Genomic DNA, 20691 nt, shown 5'->3' with positions numbered 1-20691 from the left:
AGCCTTAATGATTGTGAAAAAAACAACAACAAAAACTTCCCCTTTTTGTTTGTAATTTTTACAACTTTCATGACTATTGACATGATTTAATATTTTGTTTTATTGTTCCATTTTTGTGAAAATAATTTCTTATCGACATATTCACAACTTTGTACAACACTCCAGACTCTTGCACGGTCTCCGGCGACGCCATAACACAAACGAACTTAACATGTGACGTGTGACGTATCGAAACGAGTGAGCGTTAAAAATGCACGTACGTATGTTTGGCGACAGTATTTTACCCAAAGCAGTTTTTACGCAACCCATTCGCCCAGATGGTGAAGCTACGGTCAAGTGAATTTAACCACAACGAAGGAACTAAACTTGTTCTGGAACATTGCTACGCACTAGGATCTGACAAGACTGCAACCTTTCTGACAACAAATATAACTTGCTACAGATTGACGAGAATCAATATTTTGGTGCGAAGGGTAAAAAGGTCGCTCTTCCTTTTTGCAACAGAACTTGTTGATGCAATATGCTGATACAGCAAGTTAATTTGTCTCGCAATAAAGTTACTGAATGAATGCGTCAAAACCTATTCCTTTTTGCTCTATTAAACTTCATTTTGAAGTAGAAAAATCCATTGATACAGTCAAAAAGAGCATCTCAGGTTTGTAGATTATTTAACCTAGCACAACAGCAAACTTTTCAAATTCACAACTCAAGACGCTCTTTTCAACTGTACTGATGAAGTTTTCTAGTTCAAAATTAAGTTTTCCATCCTAAAGGATTGTTTCAATGAATTGAGTTCTTCATTAAGCTTTGAATTAGGCAGCGGGCATGTAAACAAGCCTAATTTAATTCATTTGTCATACTAGCCGATTGTCGATTGGTCCAATACGAAGTGCGCATATATGCATTCCACAGTTACGCGCTACGCACGTTCTGTCGTCACAGCTGCTGCCTTGAAAGTCTTGCTGGCTCACCACTTGTATTTTCGCCGAAAATCTCCGGCTGACATTCCCGACGCTGTTCGCTTTCAGTTAGTTGGTTCTGTTCACAGGAGAGTCAGGGTATTGGCTCACTTTTAACAAGTTCTATATTTGATTGTTGTCCCTGTAAGTCTATGTTTGTGCTCGTAAGCGTCTCGGGTCCGACCGCCGCCGAGCTCGCGCCATCTTCACCTTCCGAGACATCTTGAGGATTCGGGTTTCCCGCCACAAAACGGATACATTTCTTTTTTCTCCTGAAAAATTAATAGGAAGGGATGTTAGATATTTCCCAAAGTCCTGGGTCTGGTCGCGCCAGACCTCTCTCTCCAAGCACGCATTTTGATTTAAATATTGCATGATTCTTAATGAAACATTTTTTTGTAATGTATAAAAAGTTAATGTTGATGCTAGATTACTATAGTCGATACTTCAAACAATCCAAGAATGCAATATAATCTCTTAAAGGAAGAGACGGCTAGTTTAGTGGACTTGTTAACCATATCAACAAAACTTCTCGCCTAAAAAATACTATATTTTGAACATAAACAAACAAATACCTGCATGGTTTACACCATTCTTGTTGTCTGTCAAGACCATATCGAGCACGGCATTTCTTTGGGTTATTGGCTTCTGTAAAACAAGCATTTTTTCAACAAAATATAGCATGATTTCTGCGAGCAATTTTGGCAATTTATTCCGAACGATATTACTCCCCAGAGTGGAAAACTATTGTCGGCTAGTGGGTTAACAATATTTCCCGCCATATTATCCATGTCTCCGGCGACTATATTGCCCACACAGGGTTTCGCGACTGTAATACTTAACCGTCTAAAAAAGGAAGTGCAATACGTCCTCTTTGAAAAAACTTTATCTTCGCAGTCTTATCGTCTCTTAAATTTAATGGAAGGATGGAAGTGATGTGAAATAAGAGAATGGCATTACAAATCTATTTTCTTTCGATTCGTACAACAAAATAACTAGGCTACAAGTTCATTTCCAGTCGAAATTAAACAACAAAATCGAGGTTAGATGAAGCCGTCGTGAGATGTATCGTATTTTTACTTAAATCTTCTGCAAATAACCAATATAAGAAAAATCGCCAAACACTCCATGCCTTTTTACTAATTCAATCTGTCAAACATGTCAATGGCAGTCAATACTCGACCAAATGGAGACCTCTTTGTTGACATCTTTTCAGCAAAGATCTTTACTATTGTAATGGTCAAATATTTTGTTCAGGGCTGTGTGATTGAGCCATTCTTACCTGAGCTATCTCCTTGGGATTTGTCTCGTTTCCTTTTCTTCTTTTTCCCCTGTTGCGCGTAATTCTCTCGGGCGCTCCAACCTGGATACAACTGCATGTGCAACGCGCGTTCCCTTCGGGCTTGATCGTAATATTTGGCTTGTTCGGCGCGGTCAAGTTGGTGCCACTACAAAAACACGACGGAAAAAAACACATTGCAGTCCGATCAAAAGCTACTAAAGAAATCACGTCCTATACCTAACAGTACGATTCCATTATAGAAACCCAGGAAATGGGCCGTACAATTTGGACAAAATAATGAAAATTGACTGGTGGCAGTGCTAACTTAGTGAACTCTAACTTGGGTATATTGAGATGTAGTCAACGCATGCGCAAATCTTGTTATTTTCGTTCAAGACTTCAAGTGCATATAAAACAACAAAACCCTTGACAGTTGACACAGCCTGCTGTCAACTTGCAAATCCCCGTTTGCCAATTTTCCCCCCGTTTTGGCAAGAAATCTCCCATCATTATAATAAGGGGCTTAGCGAGTTCTGACAGATGGGATTATACATGCAAAACACAGGACAAAACTATACTACTTTTTATCAAAAGAGTTGCCGTAGTTTTATGATTAATTCAAAAGAATTGCATTTCCTTTCGTTCACCCAAAAATCATCTGTGTTCGTTTCGTTCGTTTTATTTTCTCAACAAAGTGTTATATGTTACGAAAACTACAAAGAAAGTTTCCCTTTCAGGTCTTTTTATTTCAAGAACTTTTGTTTCACAATAAAGGCTCAGAAGAAAGTGACTTACCCTTTTGCCAAGTATCTGGTTAATGGCTGCACTTTCTTTTAACGTACATTCAGAAATCACTTTACTACGCATCTCTTTCATGTACAACATAAATGCATTGAGAGGCTTCTTCACGTGTACCTTCTTCTGCATGTGTCCATTTTCGTGGGAGATATTGCCTTGGCTAAAACAGGGAGAATGTAAAATTTAAACACCAGAAACTTGCAAAATCGTGGAGATTTCATTAAGAGCTGACACCATCAAGTTCAGCGCTTTTGTTGTGCTGTAAATTTTGAAAAGTGTTGACCAAAACTTCATGCAAAATTACTTCAACCTTGATAAAACATCTAGCTTGTGAAATAGTCCCACAATCTGTCACCTATCATCTGAAAGTTTGTTGTAAAATTAGTTGGCCCATAACTGGCCATAGCAATACATAAAGATGGCTAGATTTTCTCTTAAGTACTAAAGTCTTTTCCTGCTGTTGATGGTTCCAAGTAGATGGACCACAAAGACAGACAACTTTGCTCTTTTAGGGTTCTTCAAGCAGTTTCAGAAGTATGGAGAAATATTGATTCCTGTTTGGCAGAGCTCACTTTTTGGCAGAAACATTTGTTTGGTAAAAATACCTGTTTGGCAGTCCGGGCATCGGCGTCTGACATATCACAGAGGTTTTCATTGGTGGAGCGACCATGTGACCATGTCGCTGCTCATCTGTGATGTTACCAGGAGGACGTCGCAATGAGGTTTCAACACTGCTGACCGGCATTGCGTTAGGGTAATGTGGTGGATACAGAGGGCCTTGGTATGCCACACGTGTGGGGTGCCTGAAAAAATTCATTCCATTACATCAATCACATTAGATTGTGCAATTGTCTTTTGTTTCAGAAATTGTGACTCAATTCTTTAACATTAAACAGGACTATATGTACAGATTTTAAGTTAAGCAAAGCCATTGTCCTCATGCTGTTAATCAGCTTACCATATTCGACCACTGTAGTATGGATTTTCATGTGTTGTGTATGGTGGATGGGGTCCTGTCATGAGGGGGCGATAGATTTCCGTTTGATGTGGGCTAGACAAATTCCCAGGAGCAAATGGTTGAAAAATAGGCTGACGACTGTCTCTTTTGGCCTGAAATAAAAATTTCATGGAAATTCTACATCAAGTTTCAACAAAAAGTGAACACTGGAAATGCCAAATTCTATTGCCTAAATACTGGGTATAACAACACATGTATTATTTTCTAAAATAAATACCATAGTGTTGTATCGTGTGATGAGTGAATTTGTCCTAACTAAGTAGCCACCTGTTGTAAAATTGTTCGCTAACAATGTTTTTTCACGAAAGAGTGCACTGCTAATAGGGACGTCTCACAAAGGCCAAAAAAATAGTTTAGAGCGTGTCTGCTTGGGAGAGATGACCTGTTATGTGAGTTGTGACACTTGACACCATATTGCACCTCTAATACCACTGTGAGAATCTGCTGCAAAAGCCTCTCTTACTTTTCATTTCATTGAAATTTGCCTCTTTTCATTGGAACTATCAATGGTACCTGCCACCACTAATGACTAAAATACACATTACTGGTACTTGTTATGCTATGCTACTTTCTACTACTTTGACAGTGCAATGACTCCGCAGAATAATATAGGAAGTGCTTTTCACTGTGTATAACTATTTACTTGTATTAAATGATATCAAAAGTTATCTGGTGTTGTGCAGTTGCATGATTATGTCAGTTGATGATACTAAATGATAAGCTGTCAGTCTTAGCACAGGAATCACCTGGTATTAAAGCCTTTGAAATTTTAAGTAAATGCCATTTACAAAAAAAGTTTGCTACTAAGAAGACCTCAACATGAGTTGAGATAGCTTAACTGACCAGGCTGATTTGGGTTAAAACGGATGTTTTAATGAAAACTACTGCAGGTTTCATCACGCCAAAGCAACAATACCCTCCATTTCAGTTAATTTGTACAAGTCTGGAAGCCACATGAGTAGGCCAGATTAAGCTAGACTTATTCAAACAACTCTAAATTCACGGATAATTACAGCATTCCAAGACACCCACATTTTCATTTGCAGATGCATTGCTATCATAGTACATCACAAAGTTCTTAACAATTTAATACAATTTCCTTATGTAAAAGGCTGGAAAAGCATCAGCAATATCCTTCCTCAAATCATTTTCAAACCAACAGAGCTAGGTTTTAATTTTGAATGGTTCAGGCAAGCCTGCTGTCTATCTATGCTGATAAACACAAAATTTAACAATTAACCCCCTAAGAAGAAAAGCAGAGAAATGCATGTATCAAATATAAAACAGTTTACTGTTTACAACTTCATTCATATAAACAATATCCCAAAATACATGCAACATTAGAAATTATTTGATGTTATTCAACATGCAGTTGTATCATATTTTTTGCTCAAAGCAATTCTTTGTAAAAGGACATATTCTCTGTGAAAACTTGAATGCCAATATAGGGTACCTATTTATAGCCATTGTATATTCAAGTTATCTGATAAACATACAGTCACTCGAAATTTTGTGGGGAAACCTCAAAAATATAAGACTGTATGTAATTAACTCTTAAAACTGACACGATGCACTTTACAACAGGGCGGAAACACGGAACAAAACAACATCTATACAGAAAAAAATACTTGGCGATATTCCACTTTAATGTGGCACGGGCAAAACAGGCATTTAATAATGACACGGGATAGCTTGTTGTTGGGAATTATAAATTTATGATACAGTATCTTAGTATCGAGTTTGCGTAGCAAATTTAAAACTATCCAACTTCCCCGTGTCATGGCTGAGATTGTTTTAGGAATAGTTAAAGGCATATGAATTAAAGAAAATGAAATTAATATAAATAATATCGTATCAAGGAAATAAAAAGGATCGCAGGCATGCTGTTAGATATTTGTACTTTCAAATGTTCTGGCTTCTCATCTTGCACACACGAAGTGTCGAAAGGTTGTCCAACGAATTGCTTATTAGTTATTATGTCCAATGTCTAAAATTCGTTTAAAATCTCTCCGCTCGCAAAACAAAAGTGTCTTACAAAACGAAATATGATAGTACGGGTTAAAACAAATACGGTTTGTTCACAGGTTAAGCTTGGAGCGAGGATTCCGAAACGAAATGGTAAATTTGGAAGTCGCTAGACACTCGCTTCGCACATGCAGACTAGACTTTGTAATGGACGTTTGCCGACAAGACTATAATGTGAATAAAGAAGAGCCGCGCAAGGGGTCCAACCTTCGACCTTTTGTTGCCTTTTAGTATACCGCCGCTTGAATTAAACAGAAAATCACAAACACAGCTTCTTTTAAAGCGTTCGGCGTTGCCGCTTCGTACGGCGAGCAAACGGCAATCGCGAGGCACGAAGCGACATGCGATATAAAGAAGCTATTTAGTTAGCACGCGATGAACGCTTTTGAATGCTTTTACCGCCGGTTTAATAGCACCCGAAATCATCTCAGCCACTCGCCAGGATCTGTGTTTCCCTTTGAAGTCGGGCTTTTGCCGAAACAATCGATAGAGGCATAGCATTCGAGCGAACATTTCATGCGAATACTTTGCCGACAGAATCAAAACACACGCACGCGTGCTTCCAATCGAACGCTCTTTCGAACGTTTGCCTACCTCGATGGATTCCACTCTCTCGGCATCTTTCTTAATAAGGTCGCCTTTAATGTCTTTTACTAAATCGACATTTGTTTCATTCGCCGCATTCTCGTCCTCGTATTCATACTTTTTGACTTCATCATCGGCGCCATATTCCTCTGTCGTATTCCTTATCTGAGGCATGATGCCCCGGTGAAAAACGCTCCCAAATCGCCCAAATATTGCTCGAAAAAAACCCTATACATCCACTAGCATCGGCGTTCTCTGTTCAATGCTCGTACTATAATATGTTATTGCGACTTGCCGACTTTCCTTTGAAGCGCCGCCGACGTAGTTCAAAGGGTGCCGACTCGCTTGATTGACATATTCTAATCACCTGATTAAGGCATACAAACCAATAGTAAACGAACACAGGTGGTAATTAATGACGAACGGGTAATTATACATTTTCGCCGCGAAATGCATATATATTTTCCCCCTTCAAGAGCCGAACTAGCCTTTAATAAACAGGTTAAAACACAATTTTAATATGAAGAATGTGCGTAGCACTTCTGTCCGATCTTGGTATGCAAATATTGTTTCAACTCGGCTCCAGTTCCAAAATATCTATCACCTTTGATACTCTCTTCCTCTGTTTGTAATTTGCAAATTTTTCAGACTGTTTTTGCGTGATTTACTGGTAAATCGGGAGTCAAATGTAAATAATTTCAAGCCATTTCATTGGTTCCCGGCAGAGCCAATCGCGATTTTCACTTATTTTCGAATAAAGCTAAGCCAAAGGATTGAAGATCTCGGTGGCAAGCTCTCGCAATTCTAGGCGAAAATTGAGGTGTTCGTCCTTTAACAGCTTTCAATGAGCGAATAAGTTTACAAATGTTCAAATAAGCGCACTTACGAGTTCTGAATCACAGGAAAGAATAGAATTGCACCGAAAATATCCGTAGGAAGCCTGTAAACTGGACTGGTCTGCTATATAGTCAATATCAATGAAGTTTACTCGCAAGGGCTGGGCTATCTATCCAACGTCTCGCACTTCACAGGGACGGAATAAGGTCATTAGGTGTGCCGGAAAAAAATCATTATAATCTTAGTAATGCGGTCTTATGACGACTGAATGTTTTACAGCGCAAGTCGGTCTGCGAGGGCCTGGATCATGTCAGTTGACTGGTCACTCACTAGTGCTGGGGCTGATCACAGCTCTATGATTATAATCAGTTTTGTGGTCCTCAGCCGAGTCAAATGGCTACATAAAGTGAATACACCTCATATGCGCGTATTGTTCTCAAACAGACATGAAAGAACGCTACCAATCAGATGATTTAGAATTTAATATTTCACATGTCTGAAGATGGCTTAAAAAAAACGCCAAAAATTTTAAGCGTATTCCAATTGAAAGATATTTTATTTCGCCCCAACGTCGTGAATCCGAAAATCTTAATAAATCGGCCGCTGGAAAACAATTGTGATAGCCCAAAGAAAGACACGCTTTCCTTGGCAACCACGAGTGTAAAAGAACTTCTTTCAAATTAATCATTTACCCAAAGTATTCCGGACGGAAGGGAAATAAAGACTTTTAAAAGCGCGCCAATATTGTTTGCTTCTTTGGCGCCAATTTGTTTGTACTGTGACGTAACTGGCCGTCTGAATGGGAAAAGGCCGCTGCGACAGTCAGAGTATATTGAAGGAAAATATTTGCTGCCGTCAAGTGCCGTGTTTAAGTTTGAATTCGTCAGTCAATACAGACAATACTAAGCAAGCCATGTCTATTTATAATAGATGATGGCTCATGGCTCTGGCACACTGACTCTTGTGTCAGTGTGTCAGTATATAGCTACCCTTTCACTCTGATCGCGAAAGAGGTCAAGCATACAACGGTGTTGCTCGCCAGAGCCAAAGAGCACAAAAGTAACCTTGAAAACACTCCGCGTATTTGCATGTATTTGACTGGCTCAGTGACGTTAACAAACAGTAAACTGCGCTCTCAAGAGGAACTCACACTATCTTTATAGATACTTCCTATAACTACCTCCATTTCCGCGTTTCCTACAGGGTCAGTCATTTGCAAGACCTCAACGTATAACTTTGAGAAAAACGAGAAGCAATTCAATTGATTCCTTCTCGAATTGTGGCCTGTGTCTAAAATATCTGGAGAGCATGCGCGAGTGGTTATATTTTATTTTAAGTCGGCTTACAAATCCATACAAGACGAGTTGTCTCGCTCCAGTCACATTTGTTATATGCCACAGCGACGAAGAACATGCTAGAACCGGCCTTAATTGTGATATGAGAGACAAGATAGAGTTTTTTTCCCGACCCCACCAGATGGTACTTGGGTCAAGTGGTTTGGCTGCCATTTCGTTCTCAACAAGAGCAATATGTGAAGAACGTGTTTGAGAGCTTGCCTAAGTGGCTTTTCGCCTAATTCTTCTTCATAAAGCCCGGATAATGAAAGATGACTAAATGACCAAAAGTACAACCGGATTTAATTAAGTCGAATGTCAGCTTCCCAATATTAGCGTACTGTAAAAAGAATTTGTATGAAAGTGAATTGAACAACCTCGTTGGTTTTTGGAACTATATTATTACATACATCAAAAGATCACTTAGATCAGTGTAACATGACCTAAATTGGTTTGGGAAACAGCGTTTAACTTATATTCCATTTGTAATCCCCGAGATATCAGAGTGTCTCTAAAGATAAATTTAAAAAAAAAATGGGAAAAAATGTGATTTAGCCCTCAAAATGATAACACGATAAAGTATTGGTAAGTATAACAGAGCATATATAGTCAGAGTTACTTATAGATTTAAATGAAACTACAAATATTGTCATTAAAATGTGCCCGTTGTCGGAAAAAAGACAGTTATACTGGACCTACGAGACAGGCAAGAGCTTTCACTATATTTTCAGTTAGATTTTGAAACCTGTATAGATAGAGACCTCCCACGCTTGAGACAAACATGCGAGTATTACTGATTGACACCTCAAACATGGTGGTCTAATACAAAATATATCCTATACAAAAACATGCCTAGCTATATAGTGTTGAGTCTGTGTCCAAAACAAACGAGGAAGAAACAAAACATGGGCTTCTAAGGTTCAGGGGAGATATTTGCCCCAAATCCTTGGAACTGATACTTATAATTGAACCCCCAAAAGTTCCCAGAATGAAACCTTTGACAGTTCTTTAAAAGGAAACTACTAATGGAAAATTCTTGAGATCGATGAGAATTAAAACAGACTTATCCACAAATCTCTAAAATTATTGAAAATATATTTCTAAAACAAAACTCTTGTTCGCCTCTGTTGTGGAACAACCTGTTTCAAACGTGGGATTAAACTGAAGCATGCATGACCGTTCGACTAAAAATTAAACTTTACAATGAAGATAATTTATTATGGGAGTTTAAAACCGGATTTCATATTCAATCGAACAACTTTGACCAGTCAACTTTTCTTCCTGGAGGTCCAGTAAGGATCATCTCGTATTGATCCAGTGTTACTGCAGGAGGAAACCTAAACTAAACTAACTTTATTTACACTGCCAGGATAGCTCTATCAGTTCTAAACTGTTCTTCCTGGAGGTCCAGTAAGGATCATCTCGTATTGATCCAGTGTTACTACAGGAGGAAACCTAAACTAAACTAACTTTATTTATACTGGATAGCTCTATCAGTTCTAAACTGTTCTTCCTAGAGTTCCAGTAAGGATCATCTCGTATTGATCCAGTGTTACTACAGGAGGAAACCTAAACTAAACTAACTTTATTTATACTGGATAGCTCTATACGTTCTAAACTGTTCTTCCTAGAGTTCCAGTAAGGATCATCTCGTATTGATCCGGTGTTACTACAGGAAATAACCTACTGAACAGAAATCGCCCAAAACAGTTTTTCCAAAAGGGCTGTGAGCCTGTTCCCTCTGGATTGGCTGGTATCAAATTATTCAGTGCCAGAGCAAAACATTGAAGAAGGAAGGTCACCTCAGTACGTAGGAAGTCGATATTGAAACGTGGAAGTTTGAAGTTGACAAAGTACTCACAAATGAACAAAAACTTTGTGTCATGTTTGCCATATCAGACAATTAAGGCAGCTCTTAGGTGAAGACATTGTCACTCGGCAAACAATGAAACCTTTCCTCAATTCACAATAACAATGTTTAATCAGTGCGGAAAAGATCTTTTGAAACCGCAGATAAACAACTATATACCAGTCATATGTATTAGCCATTTCTATAAGTGCATAGTCATAAGATTTGGGTAACTTCCTGTAAAAACATGACATGGGCCAATACATGACGGCAATCATGACATTACTTATGATCTCTATTGGAAAGATTAACTGAGATTTTAAGGAAAATTAGTTTCAGACTTGGTGTAAATAAAGTCAAGTTTCTTACTGCACAAACAGCTAGTGCTATGCCGCCTGGATAGAGTTACATAATAGTCCATAAATAATAAAGTTTACAGCTTACGGCTTCTTCCTGTGATTAGTAACAATATATAATGGTTAACTAAGAAATTATCCTCACTTCAGTCTTGTAATAGCATTTTTATATAGAATCAGCGATAAAGTCATTTCTAGGAAGAACAGGTTAGAACTGATATAGCTCTATCCAGCACTAAAGTAACGCTGGATCAATAAGAGATGACTGAATCTCTAGGAAGAACAATTTAGAACTGATAGAACTATCCAGTGTAAATAAAGTTAGCTTAGGTTTCCTCCTGTAGTAATACTGGATAGATAAGAGATGATCCTTACTGGACCTCTACGAAGAACAGTTTATAGAACGGATAAAGTTATCCAGTATAAATAAAGTTAGTTTAGTTTAGGTTTCCTCCTATAGTAACACTGGATCAATAAGAGATTATCCTTACTGGACCTCTAGGAAGAACATTTTAGAACTGATAGAGCTATCCATTATAAATAATCTGCACCTGCATTGTAACCAACTTGAATGACTGGGTCAGTATATATATATTATCGGTTTTTTCAACCGTTTCCGTATAGGTATTCAAAATATATTGATTACTGACCACAAAACCATCTATCTGCCTACATTAACTCTTCTACATTACTGATTTCAAATAAGTTCTTGACATATATACAGAGGGCTTATTTTATTTTTAAGTATACTCATAGCCGGTATGGCTACAGCCTACGACAACAATAAAGTGTTCAGCTGAGTGCATAGTTTAATTACATTTTCCATGATGAAAAACTTTATTCAAGAGAGGCTCACTTCAATCCCATCGACCAATCGTCTTCCAGCTATCAGCCTTTGTAAATGACCGCTACTAAATGCACTTGAATTGATCAACATTTACATTTTAATAAACCGTTCGTAACAACATCTAATGGATGTTATACAACTCTGCTTTGCTGTTTGTGTTGCAATTAAGGAATTTCAAACGAACTCTGTGGTTTCATCTCTTCCGCAATAAACGGAAATGCGGGCCAACCGACATCGTGGTCGGATCAAAAATGAAACAATTTTGAATTTCCGTTTTCTTTTTAGCTCTATCGACTTCATACGCAAATTCCACTAATATATACACGAGTTTTTAGCGGCGCGCTGTTCATTTTGCTTTCATAACTGGATGACAATATAACGTTCAAAGCGCCCGACTGTTCCACCCAAATTAGCCGGCATGGCTTGTCTTCCTCTCCTACAATACTTATTTTTGCATGTAATTAAGCAAATCTACTCAAAACGGACGGCTGAATTAAAAAGAACTGTGTCAGCTTGAGAGTGGCAAGCGAGTAAATTAGTAAAAGGCGCGTGGAATCTTTGATGAAGGGCTTAAAACTTATGCTAAACTTTTGCAACATTTCCTTGTTGAAAACGGTTTTACAAGTCTGTTGTATCTGCAGTGTGTATATACTGATACGATTTGGCGATTCGTATCTCTAGTCAAAAGCGAGAAGACTGAGAGATGATCCATTCTCGTCCCCAGGTTTTTCGCTTACTGCGTACTTACCCCCCCCCCCCCCGGAGCCGATAAGGGAAAGCCATTTTCGTACCCAGACCTAGCATGCTTGTCCGTGTACCTAGAGCCAACACTCAAGAGCGAGTCCTGATACTTTGCAAGGCTGTACGAGGATATACTAGTCACCACTGCTCTATTGCGCAACCAGGTCAAAACCTCTATAATCACCAAAAATTAAACTTCTCAAAAAGCGTGTTTAATATTTTCATTTTTATTTTAGATTTGTACATAAATTCAGCATTCAGACATTCTTTTCTAAATAATAGGATACGTATTACGCACTAAATATATATATATTTAATTAGTTACACGCAAATAGCAAAATTTGAGTAAAATTTAACCCGCAGTTGCAAGTCTCTCTTCTCACTTCTTGGAGCGTGCGCCTGCGCGCAAAATTCTCATTCAAGCTTGATTTGAATATTTCACGCAAAGCTTAAAAAGATTAAAACGTGAGATTTTCGCAAAACGACGTTATCCCTTCAGGAATGAGGCGTGGATTGCATTTAGCCCCTAAAAATAGCCTCGTTTTGAAGCAATGGCGCATTCCACTAAATAGTACTTTATAGCTTCGTTCAAACGTACATTGCTCCTAGATCAGTGTAACTGGATTGACTAATACCCATGCACAGAACAGCGGTATATAATGACGTCACACGCGAAAAGTCTGATGTTACACAAGTTTGATTGGCTCGTTAATACTCAGTGCGAAGCTAATCAAAGTTTGTGTAACATCAGGCAGTTTCCGAGTTTAATGTCATTATTAGAAAGATCTATGACAACGGTACTACTAAATCCTGGGCGGTTTGTTGTAAAAAACTAAATGGTTCATTCTTAGATATTACTTCAGATAAAAGATGGCGTCATTTCATTGTTCAATTCTTGCTGCCTGTAGCGTAATATCTATTTCACCGAGAAGTAAATAACGAAACCAATAGTTCCAAGAATGATCAGACATATGACTGCCATAATGATTTTGTTTTGAATAATTCTAGGAAAAATACCGAATACGGGTCAAGTGAGTACTTGATGTTTAAGTGCAAAATGCTGATAAGAGGAAATAAGGATTTACCTTCGCATCATTCCTGTCAGAATTCTCGAACTTTTGCCAAGATTTTGGTCCGTATTTCGTAACTAAATTGAGAGATAAAAAGTTGTATATCGGGGCTATAAAAACACTGAAAATTTGTGGCAAAATTCCTGTATGGGGCAAGCTTTGTACTGTTAAAAGCCGTTTCTATGACAAGAAAAATCACTCCGAATAATAACAACATCTTGTAAACTAAAGGCCAGGATTTTAGCTTTAAAATAAGACAACAAGTCTGGTGATCTCGCGCTTATACTTCAACCAATCAGCGAAATAGGAATGTATTCAGCAGTATTTAATCGATTATATCTTTTGTTATTCTTTATAAAACTTTTCGAAATTTTGAGACTATGTTTAGTTATGAAAACTATAGCTATGGCATAAATTTGAAACAAAAATATAGTATATTTCAAGAGATACTCAGTTATTTTTCAACTAAGAAATGGATTTTCATTTCACAAGTAGTACCAGTCCTTTCCCGCCATTTTGGATCACGCGGAGTTTACGCCTTACGGTGATATTTCATTGTCGAATCAAAATATGTCAAAATATTTCGGTAAACTTGTATAGATTAAAGCTAAAATTTTCGCTTTAAAAGATGTTGTTCATTGGAATATGCTTTTTCTTGTATTTTGTTAAATTATCTGATCGTTTTCTAAAGCAGTTTCAGCAAATTTACCCTTTCTCTCGTTCGTGTCATGACCTCTCGATCTCTCTGTAAATTATCCATAATGGCCGTCCCCATTTCCTCTTGATGAAGCACAAAAACAATGGATGTTACAAAAGGCAAAGTTTGCGTACAATTTGATGGACGGAACTTATTGGGCACCCTATGGTGGATGAGACGTATCTTTGTCCAGTTTTGTGATCACAATATGAAATTGGACGATAAAGAATGCCTGTTCTACCAGGATTTGGCAATTGGAAATTTGGTGGAATGTAATCCTAAGATCTATGAGGATGATCAAAATATGATTTTACAGGTACAACTACATATTCAGTGCATAATATTCAAGTGCATAGACTCATTCAAGAGGGATGTAAGAGTGTTTATTTAATTTTATTTAATCACTGTTTAAGCTAAATGCTTTCGATACAACCAGACCCAGATGACTTTGTTCTTAGTGAAAGTGAACATATCTGAAAACGTCTGCTAACCTGTCTCAATGCACATACGATAACCTTCGTCCAGTCTGTTTGAAGTTCGGTCTAATCTTTCAGTGTTATTTAGTAGCCTCGTTCTCTAAATGTTTTATAATAAATTTCATTTATTGGCTAGAAATAAATTTACCATTTAGACTAACTAGAGAATAAATGACATTGCAATTCATTTCCTAGAAATGTGAACTTCGTGAATCATGACAAACCTGATCTTCAGAGCTTGCTGTGAACTCAGAGTTGAGCAGTTCGTTGCGATCGGCTTCATAGTCCCCAAACTTAACTTGAGCTTTTTTCTGAATAAAACAAATTCCTCAATATTTCCTCACCTACCATATATACATACTTTCAAAACATACCAGTTCTTTTTCCAGATTTTGAACTTCTTTCTCATATGATTTTACTCTGTTGCAATACTTTATTTTATCTGGGCCAGGCTGCTCTCGAGCTTCCAAGTCCATTTGTTCAAGCTAAAAAAGAAAAAAAGGCAAAATTTTTTCTCGGTTTATGTAAAATTGGTTCGAAACGATACATTGATTCAATATACATGATAGGTTCATTCTAGCTGTCACATTCCTCAATTTACTATTCACTAATACAAATCCCCTTATTGCAAACAGAATCCATGCCACCATGATGATGGTAAACCTAAATCGTCTGTCTTACCAATTCTTTGACTTCTTCAAACAATTTTTCAACATTTTTAACCTCATTTTTCTTCAGACCTAAAAAGGGCCGACAGGTTTTGGTAAATTGCGTTCTTAAAACAGTTCATCTGAAAGTATTATCCATTTATAATTATCACATCAAAAAACAACACCAATCACATTATCTGTATAGCCTATTTCAATCCTTAAACACCTCTATAGTCTATACCCTAATACTCTATACTGTATTACATTCATATAAAATAACACAGGGGAAAGAATTGAGCTATCGTGTCAGAGATACGTTCGTTCCTTTACATTTTCAAGCACAATTCGGATATATCCCTCGCGATCAAACCCCTATTACCAAGGTAATGAAGTATAAATCTTGTCTTGACAATTCACACATAATTTTCATACAAGTGAACGAAAAAAATCTTAAAATTTACCTCCTTCTAGACTGGGAATCCGTCCGATTTTTGCTGTAATTTCAGCTGTTATCGTCCCAAATGTGCTTTCATAACTGCCAAAAAGTTCGCCCATTTTAAAACGTTTAAATACAAGGGAGAAAGGAGAGAAAACTACGCAGGTGATTAGGCAACCATCTTTAATTTGTTATGAAACTAAACCGGAAGTGATGTCATGCACTCTCGTACCCAGGCGCTTGAAAAACACAACGTTGCATTCAGGTTTTATACAGAAGTCAGCTGAGAAAAAGAGAGCGCGCGGGGGTGTTTGGGTTGGTGTTTGGGGTGGTTTCCAAGAGATATGGTTTGCATGGTGGTTTGCACCTGAGCACCCCCCGGTCTGGTTTGCAAACTCGACAAACACCAGAGGAAACCCTCTCAGTTTGTACTTTGCAATCTACAGAAGTAATGTGATGGCTCAATAGACCTTTCTTATAATGACGTCAAACGCGGAAAGTGTGATGTTACACGAAGTTTGATTGGCTCGATAGTTTTGTGGAGCCAATCAAATTTCATGTAACACCAGACTTTCCGCGTTTGACGTCATTATAAGAAAGGTTTATTCTTTCTTACTTTAAAAAAATAGATTTTATATAACTAACGATGTGATGCTTCGTCTATTTGTAGTCTGTGTTTTTTGTTTTTAGTGAATTAGTTCTTAATTTTTTATATCATTGAGTTGTACTGTAGCACGAAAATACAACCCCCCTTTGCATGACTGAAAGCAGAATGTACAAGAATATCTGAACTATACCACACCAGTTAATACAAAGGATACGATTGATCGAAGCAGTTGTCCAATCAAAACACAGCTTCTATGGCATACCTGCGAATATTGATTGACACCTCATCCGATGACGTCACGGTCGTGCCGGAACGCTCGCACGCAATCTCAAAGAGAAACACACATGGAAGTCGGGCGGCGATAGAATTGATTCATTTGTTTTATTTTTCGTTCAAAAAACCTCCTTAGAAACCCCTAGCGTTTGTCGTGTTTAGAACAAAACAAAGCTGAAGTATTCATCTAAGGTTTAAAGCTATCTGGATGCCTGTAATGTCGACTCACGTTGATCAGGTAACGACGAAATAAACTAAATTTTTTTCGCTTGGTAAAGACCGGCTACAAAATGCCATACGAAATGAAACGTTAAGGCTTATTTTACGGCTTTCTAACATCATTTTCTTGCTTTTTTTCCGGTATAGCGTCTTAAGGACAGCCCTGCAAAAGGTAGGAGGAAGATTTTGTACATTTCATGTATTTTAAGCGAAGGGAAGTGTGATATTTCGTAGCGATTTTGTTCGCTCGAACGCTGACGCTTCTTTGGGGAAACCAACTTACTATCGCTATTAAATATAAACTACGTATTTTTTCGGTGCGAAATTTGCTTTAGAATCTCGTTTTACTTTCACAGGGCAAGAATCCGAGTCGAGAATTGTAACTGATGAAGATTTTGAGCAATATCTAAGAACGAACAACGAGCAGGTTAGAGAAATCTACTTGAAATCGATGTATCGCTTTCATTCAAAGCCAAAGGGGTATTTCACAAACCCCCCAGGATTAGGTGCTCACGGGCGATAAATTGCATCCGTTGCATGATATTTTCCGTTTCTCTTTTCAATTCTAATCATTTTATGCTATAATTCTTTTTCCATATCACCCTGGCAACTTACCTTGGTCTATTGTGTTGTGATCTTCATCAAAATCCTCCTTGGAATCTGTTATTTCACATTCTGACTTAAAATCACAGACTAACATTGGGAACCATGTTGGACAACCAACAAATGCCTCGGAAGCATACTTACCAGCATTTTACGCAGCAACCACTGTGAACTCTGGCCTACCACCGATGCCGTTTCCGTACATGAGTACTGGAATGGCAGACACTTGGTCGACTAATAGCGCTTCCCTTTTTCCTAACACAAACGGTGCTTTCCCCTCAATGCCTGACCAGATGCTACAGCAAAACCCAGCAGTTGCAAATGCTGGTTATTTGAACGGTCTGGATGGTCATGTGCCGAACACAGGCCTGCCAAATAACATTGCCTACCTAAATCAACAGGCTTTGTTCTTCCCTGGGAACACCACTGATTTATCATGGGGTGGACAACAGCAAACGTCGTCCGGATCAATCTTGGGGGACTTTTACCAACAACCTGCTAACATTGCCGTGCATGAAAATAATGGGCAAGAAACCGTTGAGAATAAGGGAGTTGAACATTCTCTTGCTGGATTAAGTTTGCAACAAGATGAAGCAAAGGTGAACGGCGAGGCAAAGCAAAATGGAGATATGAACACTCCTGCGCCAAGCAATAGCGGTCCACCCAAGCCCAAATCATGGGCTGCAATTGCAAGCCAGCCTGCAAAACCAAAGCCACCTGCACCGAAGGTAAAACCAGCTGCTCCCCCAATGAACTCTGGGAATCGGGATACCAATTCTTGGAATGGTACAAATTCATCTGTAAAGTCTGGGGCAAAAGCTGGTGGAACTAGGGGCTCTGGTCAGCAAAGGAATCGTTCTGGCGGGAATGCTGGTTTGTCGAACATTTCTGCACCATCCCAGCCTGTGGTCCCAGTTTTGGCGAGACTGAGATCAATTAACGATTACAACCCGAAGGATTTCAATTTACGGTTAAAGGATGTTCGATTTTTCATCATTAAAAGTTACAGTGAGGATGACATCCATAGATCGATCAAATACAGCGTTTGGACAAGCACGGAACATGGAAACAGGAGATTGAACGATGCTTTTAAGGAACAACAAAAGAAAGGGCCGATGTACATGTTGTTTAGTGTAAATGGGAGCGGGCACTTTTGTGGAATTGCAGAAATGAAGTCGGAAGTCGAGTACGACATTGAGACAGGCATTTGGTCTCAGGAGAAATGGAAAGGAAAATTTGCTGTCAAGTGGCATTACGTCAAGGACGTTCCCAACAATGCTTTGCGGCATATTCGTTTGGAAAATAACGATAACAAGCCGGTCACCAACTCTCGGGACACTCAGGAAGTTCCACCGGAGAAGGGGGTCCAGGTTGTTAAAATTATTCATTCCTACAAGAATCAAACATCCATTTTTGATGATTTTGGCCATTATGAAAAGCGTCAAGAGGAGGAGATTAAGTCTAAGGTAAGACAGATTTCTATCAAATACAAGAGTTTCATCATAAAAGCACAGAATACCTACCAGAAGTGGAACTCTATACTATTTTTTCGTAAGTGTGATTCGTCATGATTCGTCACTTAGCAAGTGCATTTTTTTGAGGTAGTCACCCCCCTGCCAATGTCTAAAATCAAGGCATATTTAGTATTGGCAGGGGGGTGACAGCCTCAAAAAAATGCACTTGCTAAGTGACGAATCATGACGAATCACACTTACGAAAAAAGTACAGGAGTTCCACTTCTGTAAGGTATTCTGTGATAAAAGTGTCCAAAACTCATTTCTAAAGGAAATTAGAAAATTGACCTACCCCTCCCAACTTAACCCCCTCATATATGCCAAAATCTGTTTAAAAAAAAAGGTATGTATGAAAGCATGCATGTCTAAAACAATGTGTTAAAAATTTGATCAAGTAGATAACCTGAAATATGTGAGAACTTTGACATTTCAAGCTAATATAAGCCTCTTGAAATATTGAATTTCTCATATATATTTCATGTAGTCCATCTCTTTTAGTCTATTATGTTACTCTTTTCTTAAAGATTATTTCTGCTTAACACTGGGAAGATATGATTTTTACTCAACCTCTTTAAAGACAAGTTCAGAACTGATAAAGTTAACAAGTATAAATAAAGTTAGTTTAGTTTGGGTTTCCTCCAGTAGTAACACTGGATCAATAAGAGATGATCTTTACTGGACCTCTAAGAAGCAAGTTCAGAAGTGGTAGAGCTATCTAATATAAATAAAGTTAGTTTAGTCTAGGTTTCCTCCTGTTGCTACACTTGATCAATACATGACTTAAATACACCCCAATGTGTTGCAGAACTAGCTTTGAACAATGGCAATTGATGTTGCAATTTGCCAATTTCCTTCCATTTTTTTCTGGTCATAATTTGATATTTTTTCTTTCTCTAGGGCAAAAAGCTTGTTGGAGTTGAAGCCCCATGAGTTGTTGTTGTTTTTCTATCTTGGACTTAAAATACGTTTTGCAATTTCAGTTAACCATACAAATACATTTAGCCATTGGGTTGTGCAAAACATGCATGATTTTTGTATAGTTGAACTTTTAGGATGCGTAAAGACTTGAATTGGGTTGTGTGGGACTCATAGAATATTTGATTATATTGAATATAAAAATTGCCTTGATGTCGAATGTGCTATTCCTAGTCTTGGCAAAAACACAAAACGAAGAGCTGAAATATAAAAATGAAAATGGACATATCTTTTGTTGTGTGATTAATTCTGTAGAGTCCTTCGTAATCTTCCAGTTTTCTTCATGGGGAATATCGTTTGATATTTTTTTCGCAATGTGTTCTCCATTTACGTGAGCAAAACTGCCCAATAAAATTTGCCCCATTTAAATGTAGCTCAGCCTGAAAATATCAGTCCATGTTCCAAGACTTTTTGAACAAATGCAACAGAAACCTCACTACTTTAAAACATATGCACCAAACATTGGAAACCTTTATAATTGGTGTTTGGAACAACAGGAGCCCACCCCTCTGCCCCCACCTTACCAAAGTGCAAGTGTTG

The 20691-nt window shown here is 38.1% G+C and overlaps 3 protein-coding genes across 4 annotated transcripts; 1 reads left to right on the top strand and 2 right to left on the bottom strand.

Moving 5' to 3' along the window:
• Positions 1 to 43: 43 nt before the first annotated feature.
• On the bottom strand, positions 44 to 6988 carry LOC114528487 (transcription factor 7-like 2). 2 transcript variants are annotated; one of them, XM_028550136.1, is made up of 7 exons: positions 6677 to 6988; positions 3998 to 4149; positions 3645 to 3842; positions 3157 to 3199; positions 2242 to 2407; positions 1535 to 1607; positions 44 to 1231 (listed from the first exon to the last, which is right to left on the bottom strand). In XM_028550136.1, exons 1-7 carry the CDS (start codon positions 6839 to 6841, stop codon positions 1054 to 1056), a joined length of 975 nt encoding a protein of 324 aa, XP_028405937.1. In that variant the 5' UTR covers positions 6842 to 6988; the 3' UTR covers positions 44 to 1053. The 2 variants fall into 2 exon arrangements, with proteins under 2 accessions (XP_028405937.1, XP_028405936.1); XM_028550135.1 differs by having other exon boundaries at positions 3037 to 3199; positions 6677 to 6987.
• A 5854-nt stretch (positions 6989 to 12842) lies between these two features.
• On the bottom strand, positions 12843 to 16191 carry LOC114528596 (vesicle transport through interaction with t-SNAREs homolog 1A-like). The gene is made up of 8 exons (XM_028550262.1): positions 15986 to 16191; positions 15556 to 15614; positions 15249 to 15359; positions 15099 to 15185; positions 14890 to 14974; positions 14411 to 14481; positions 13717 to 13778; positions 12843 to 13635 (listed from the first exon to the last, which is right to left on the bottom strand). The coding sequence occupies exons 1-8, from the start codon at positions 16077 to 16079 to the stop codon at positions 13548 to 13550; spliced, it is 657 nt and encodes a 218-aa protein (XP_028406063.1). The 5' UTR covers positions 16080 to 16191; the 3' UTR covers positions 12843 to 13547.
• A 673-nt stretch (positions 16192 to 16864) lies between these two features.
• On the top strand, positions 16865 to 20375 carry LOC114528574 (YTH domain-containing family protein 1-like). The gene is made up of 5 exons (XM_028550239.1): positions 16865 to 17078; positions 17207 to 17231; positions 17416 to 17486; positions 17752 to 19128; positions 20074 to 20375. The coding sequence occupies exons 1-5, from the start codon at positions 17049 to 17051 to the stop codon at positions 20104 to 20106; spliced, it is 1536 nt and encodes a 511-aa protein (XP_028406040.1). The 5' UTR covers positions 16865 to 17048; the 3' UTR covers positions 20107 to 20375.
• Positions 20376 to 20691: the final 316 nt, after the last annotated feature.

The sequence above is a fragment of the Dendronephthya gigantea genome, unplaced genomic scaffold (genome assembly GCF_004324835.1).
Source record: "Dendronephthya gigantea isolate DGI-Jeju-01 unplaced genomic scaffold, DenGig_1.0 000050F, whole genome shotgun sequence".
NCBI lineage: Eukaryota > Metazoa > Cnidaria > Anthozoa > Malacalcyonacea > Nephtheidae > Dendronephthya > Dendronephthya gigantea.
Note: the sequence above shows the minus strand (reverse complement) of the source record. Positions and strands in the feature narration are given on the sequence as shown.

Coding starts and splice junctions, on each gene's coding strand:
- LOC114528487 (XM_028550135.1), bottom strand. CDS start 6,841: ATGCCTCAGATAAGGAATACGACAGAGGAATATGGCGCCGATGATGAA. Junction 3,843..3,997: donor TACTACAGTGGTCGAATATG/GTAAGCTGATTA, acceptor GAATTTTTTCAG/GCACCCCACACGTGTGGCAT. Junction 1,232..1,534: donor GAATGGTGTAAACCATGCAG/GTATTTGTTTGT, acceptor TTAATTTTTCAG/GAGAAAAAAGAAATGTATCC.
- LOC114528574 (XM_028550239.1), top strand. CDS start 17,049: ATGCCTGTAATGTCGACTCACGTTGATCAG. Junction 17,232..17,415: donor TAAGGACAGCCCTGCAAAAG/GTAGGAGGAAGA, acceptor TTACTTTCACAG/GGCAAGAATCCGAGTCGAGA. Junction 19,129..20,073: donor AGGAGGAGATTAAGTCTAAG/GTAAGACAGATT, acceptor TTCTTTCTCTAG/GGCAAAAAGCTTGTTGGAGT.
- LOC114528596 (XM_028550262.1), bottom strand. CDS start 16,079: ATGGGCGAACTTTTTGGCAGTTATGAAAGCACATTTGGGACGATAACA. Junction 15,615..15,985: donor GATTCCCAGTCTAGAAGGAG/GTAAATTTTAAG, acceptor GGCCCTTTTTAG/GTCTGAAGAAAAATGAGGTT. Junction 14,482..14,889: donor TCGTATGTGCATTGAGACAG/GTTAGCAGACGT, acceptor TGCTTCATCAAG/AGGAAATGGGGACGGCCATT.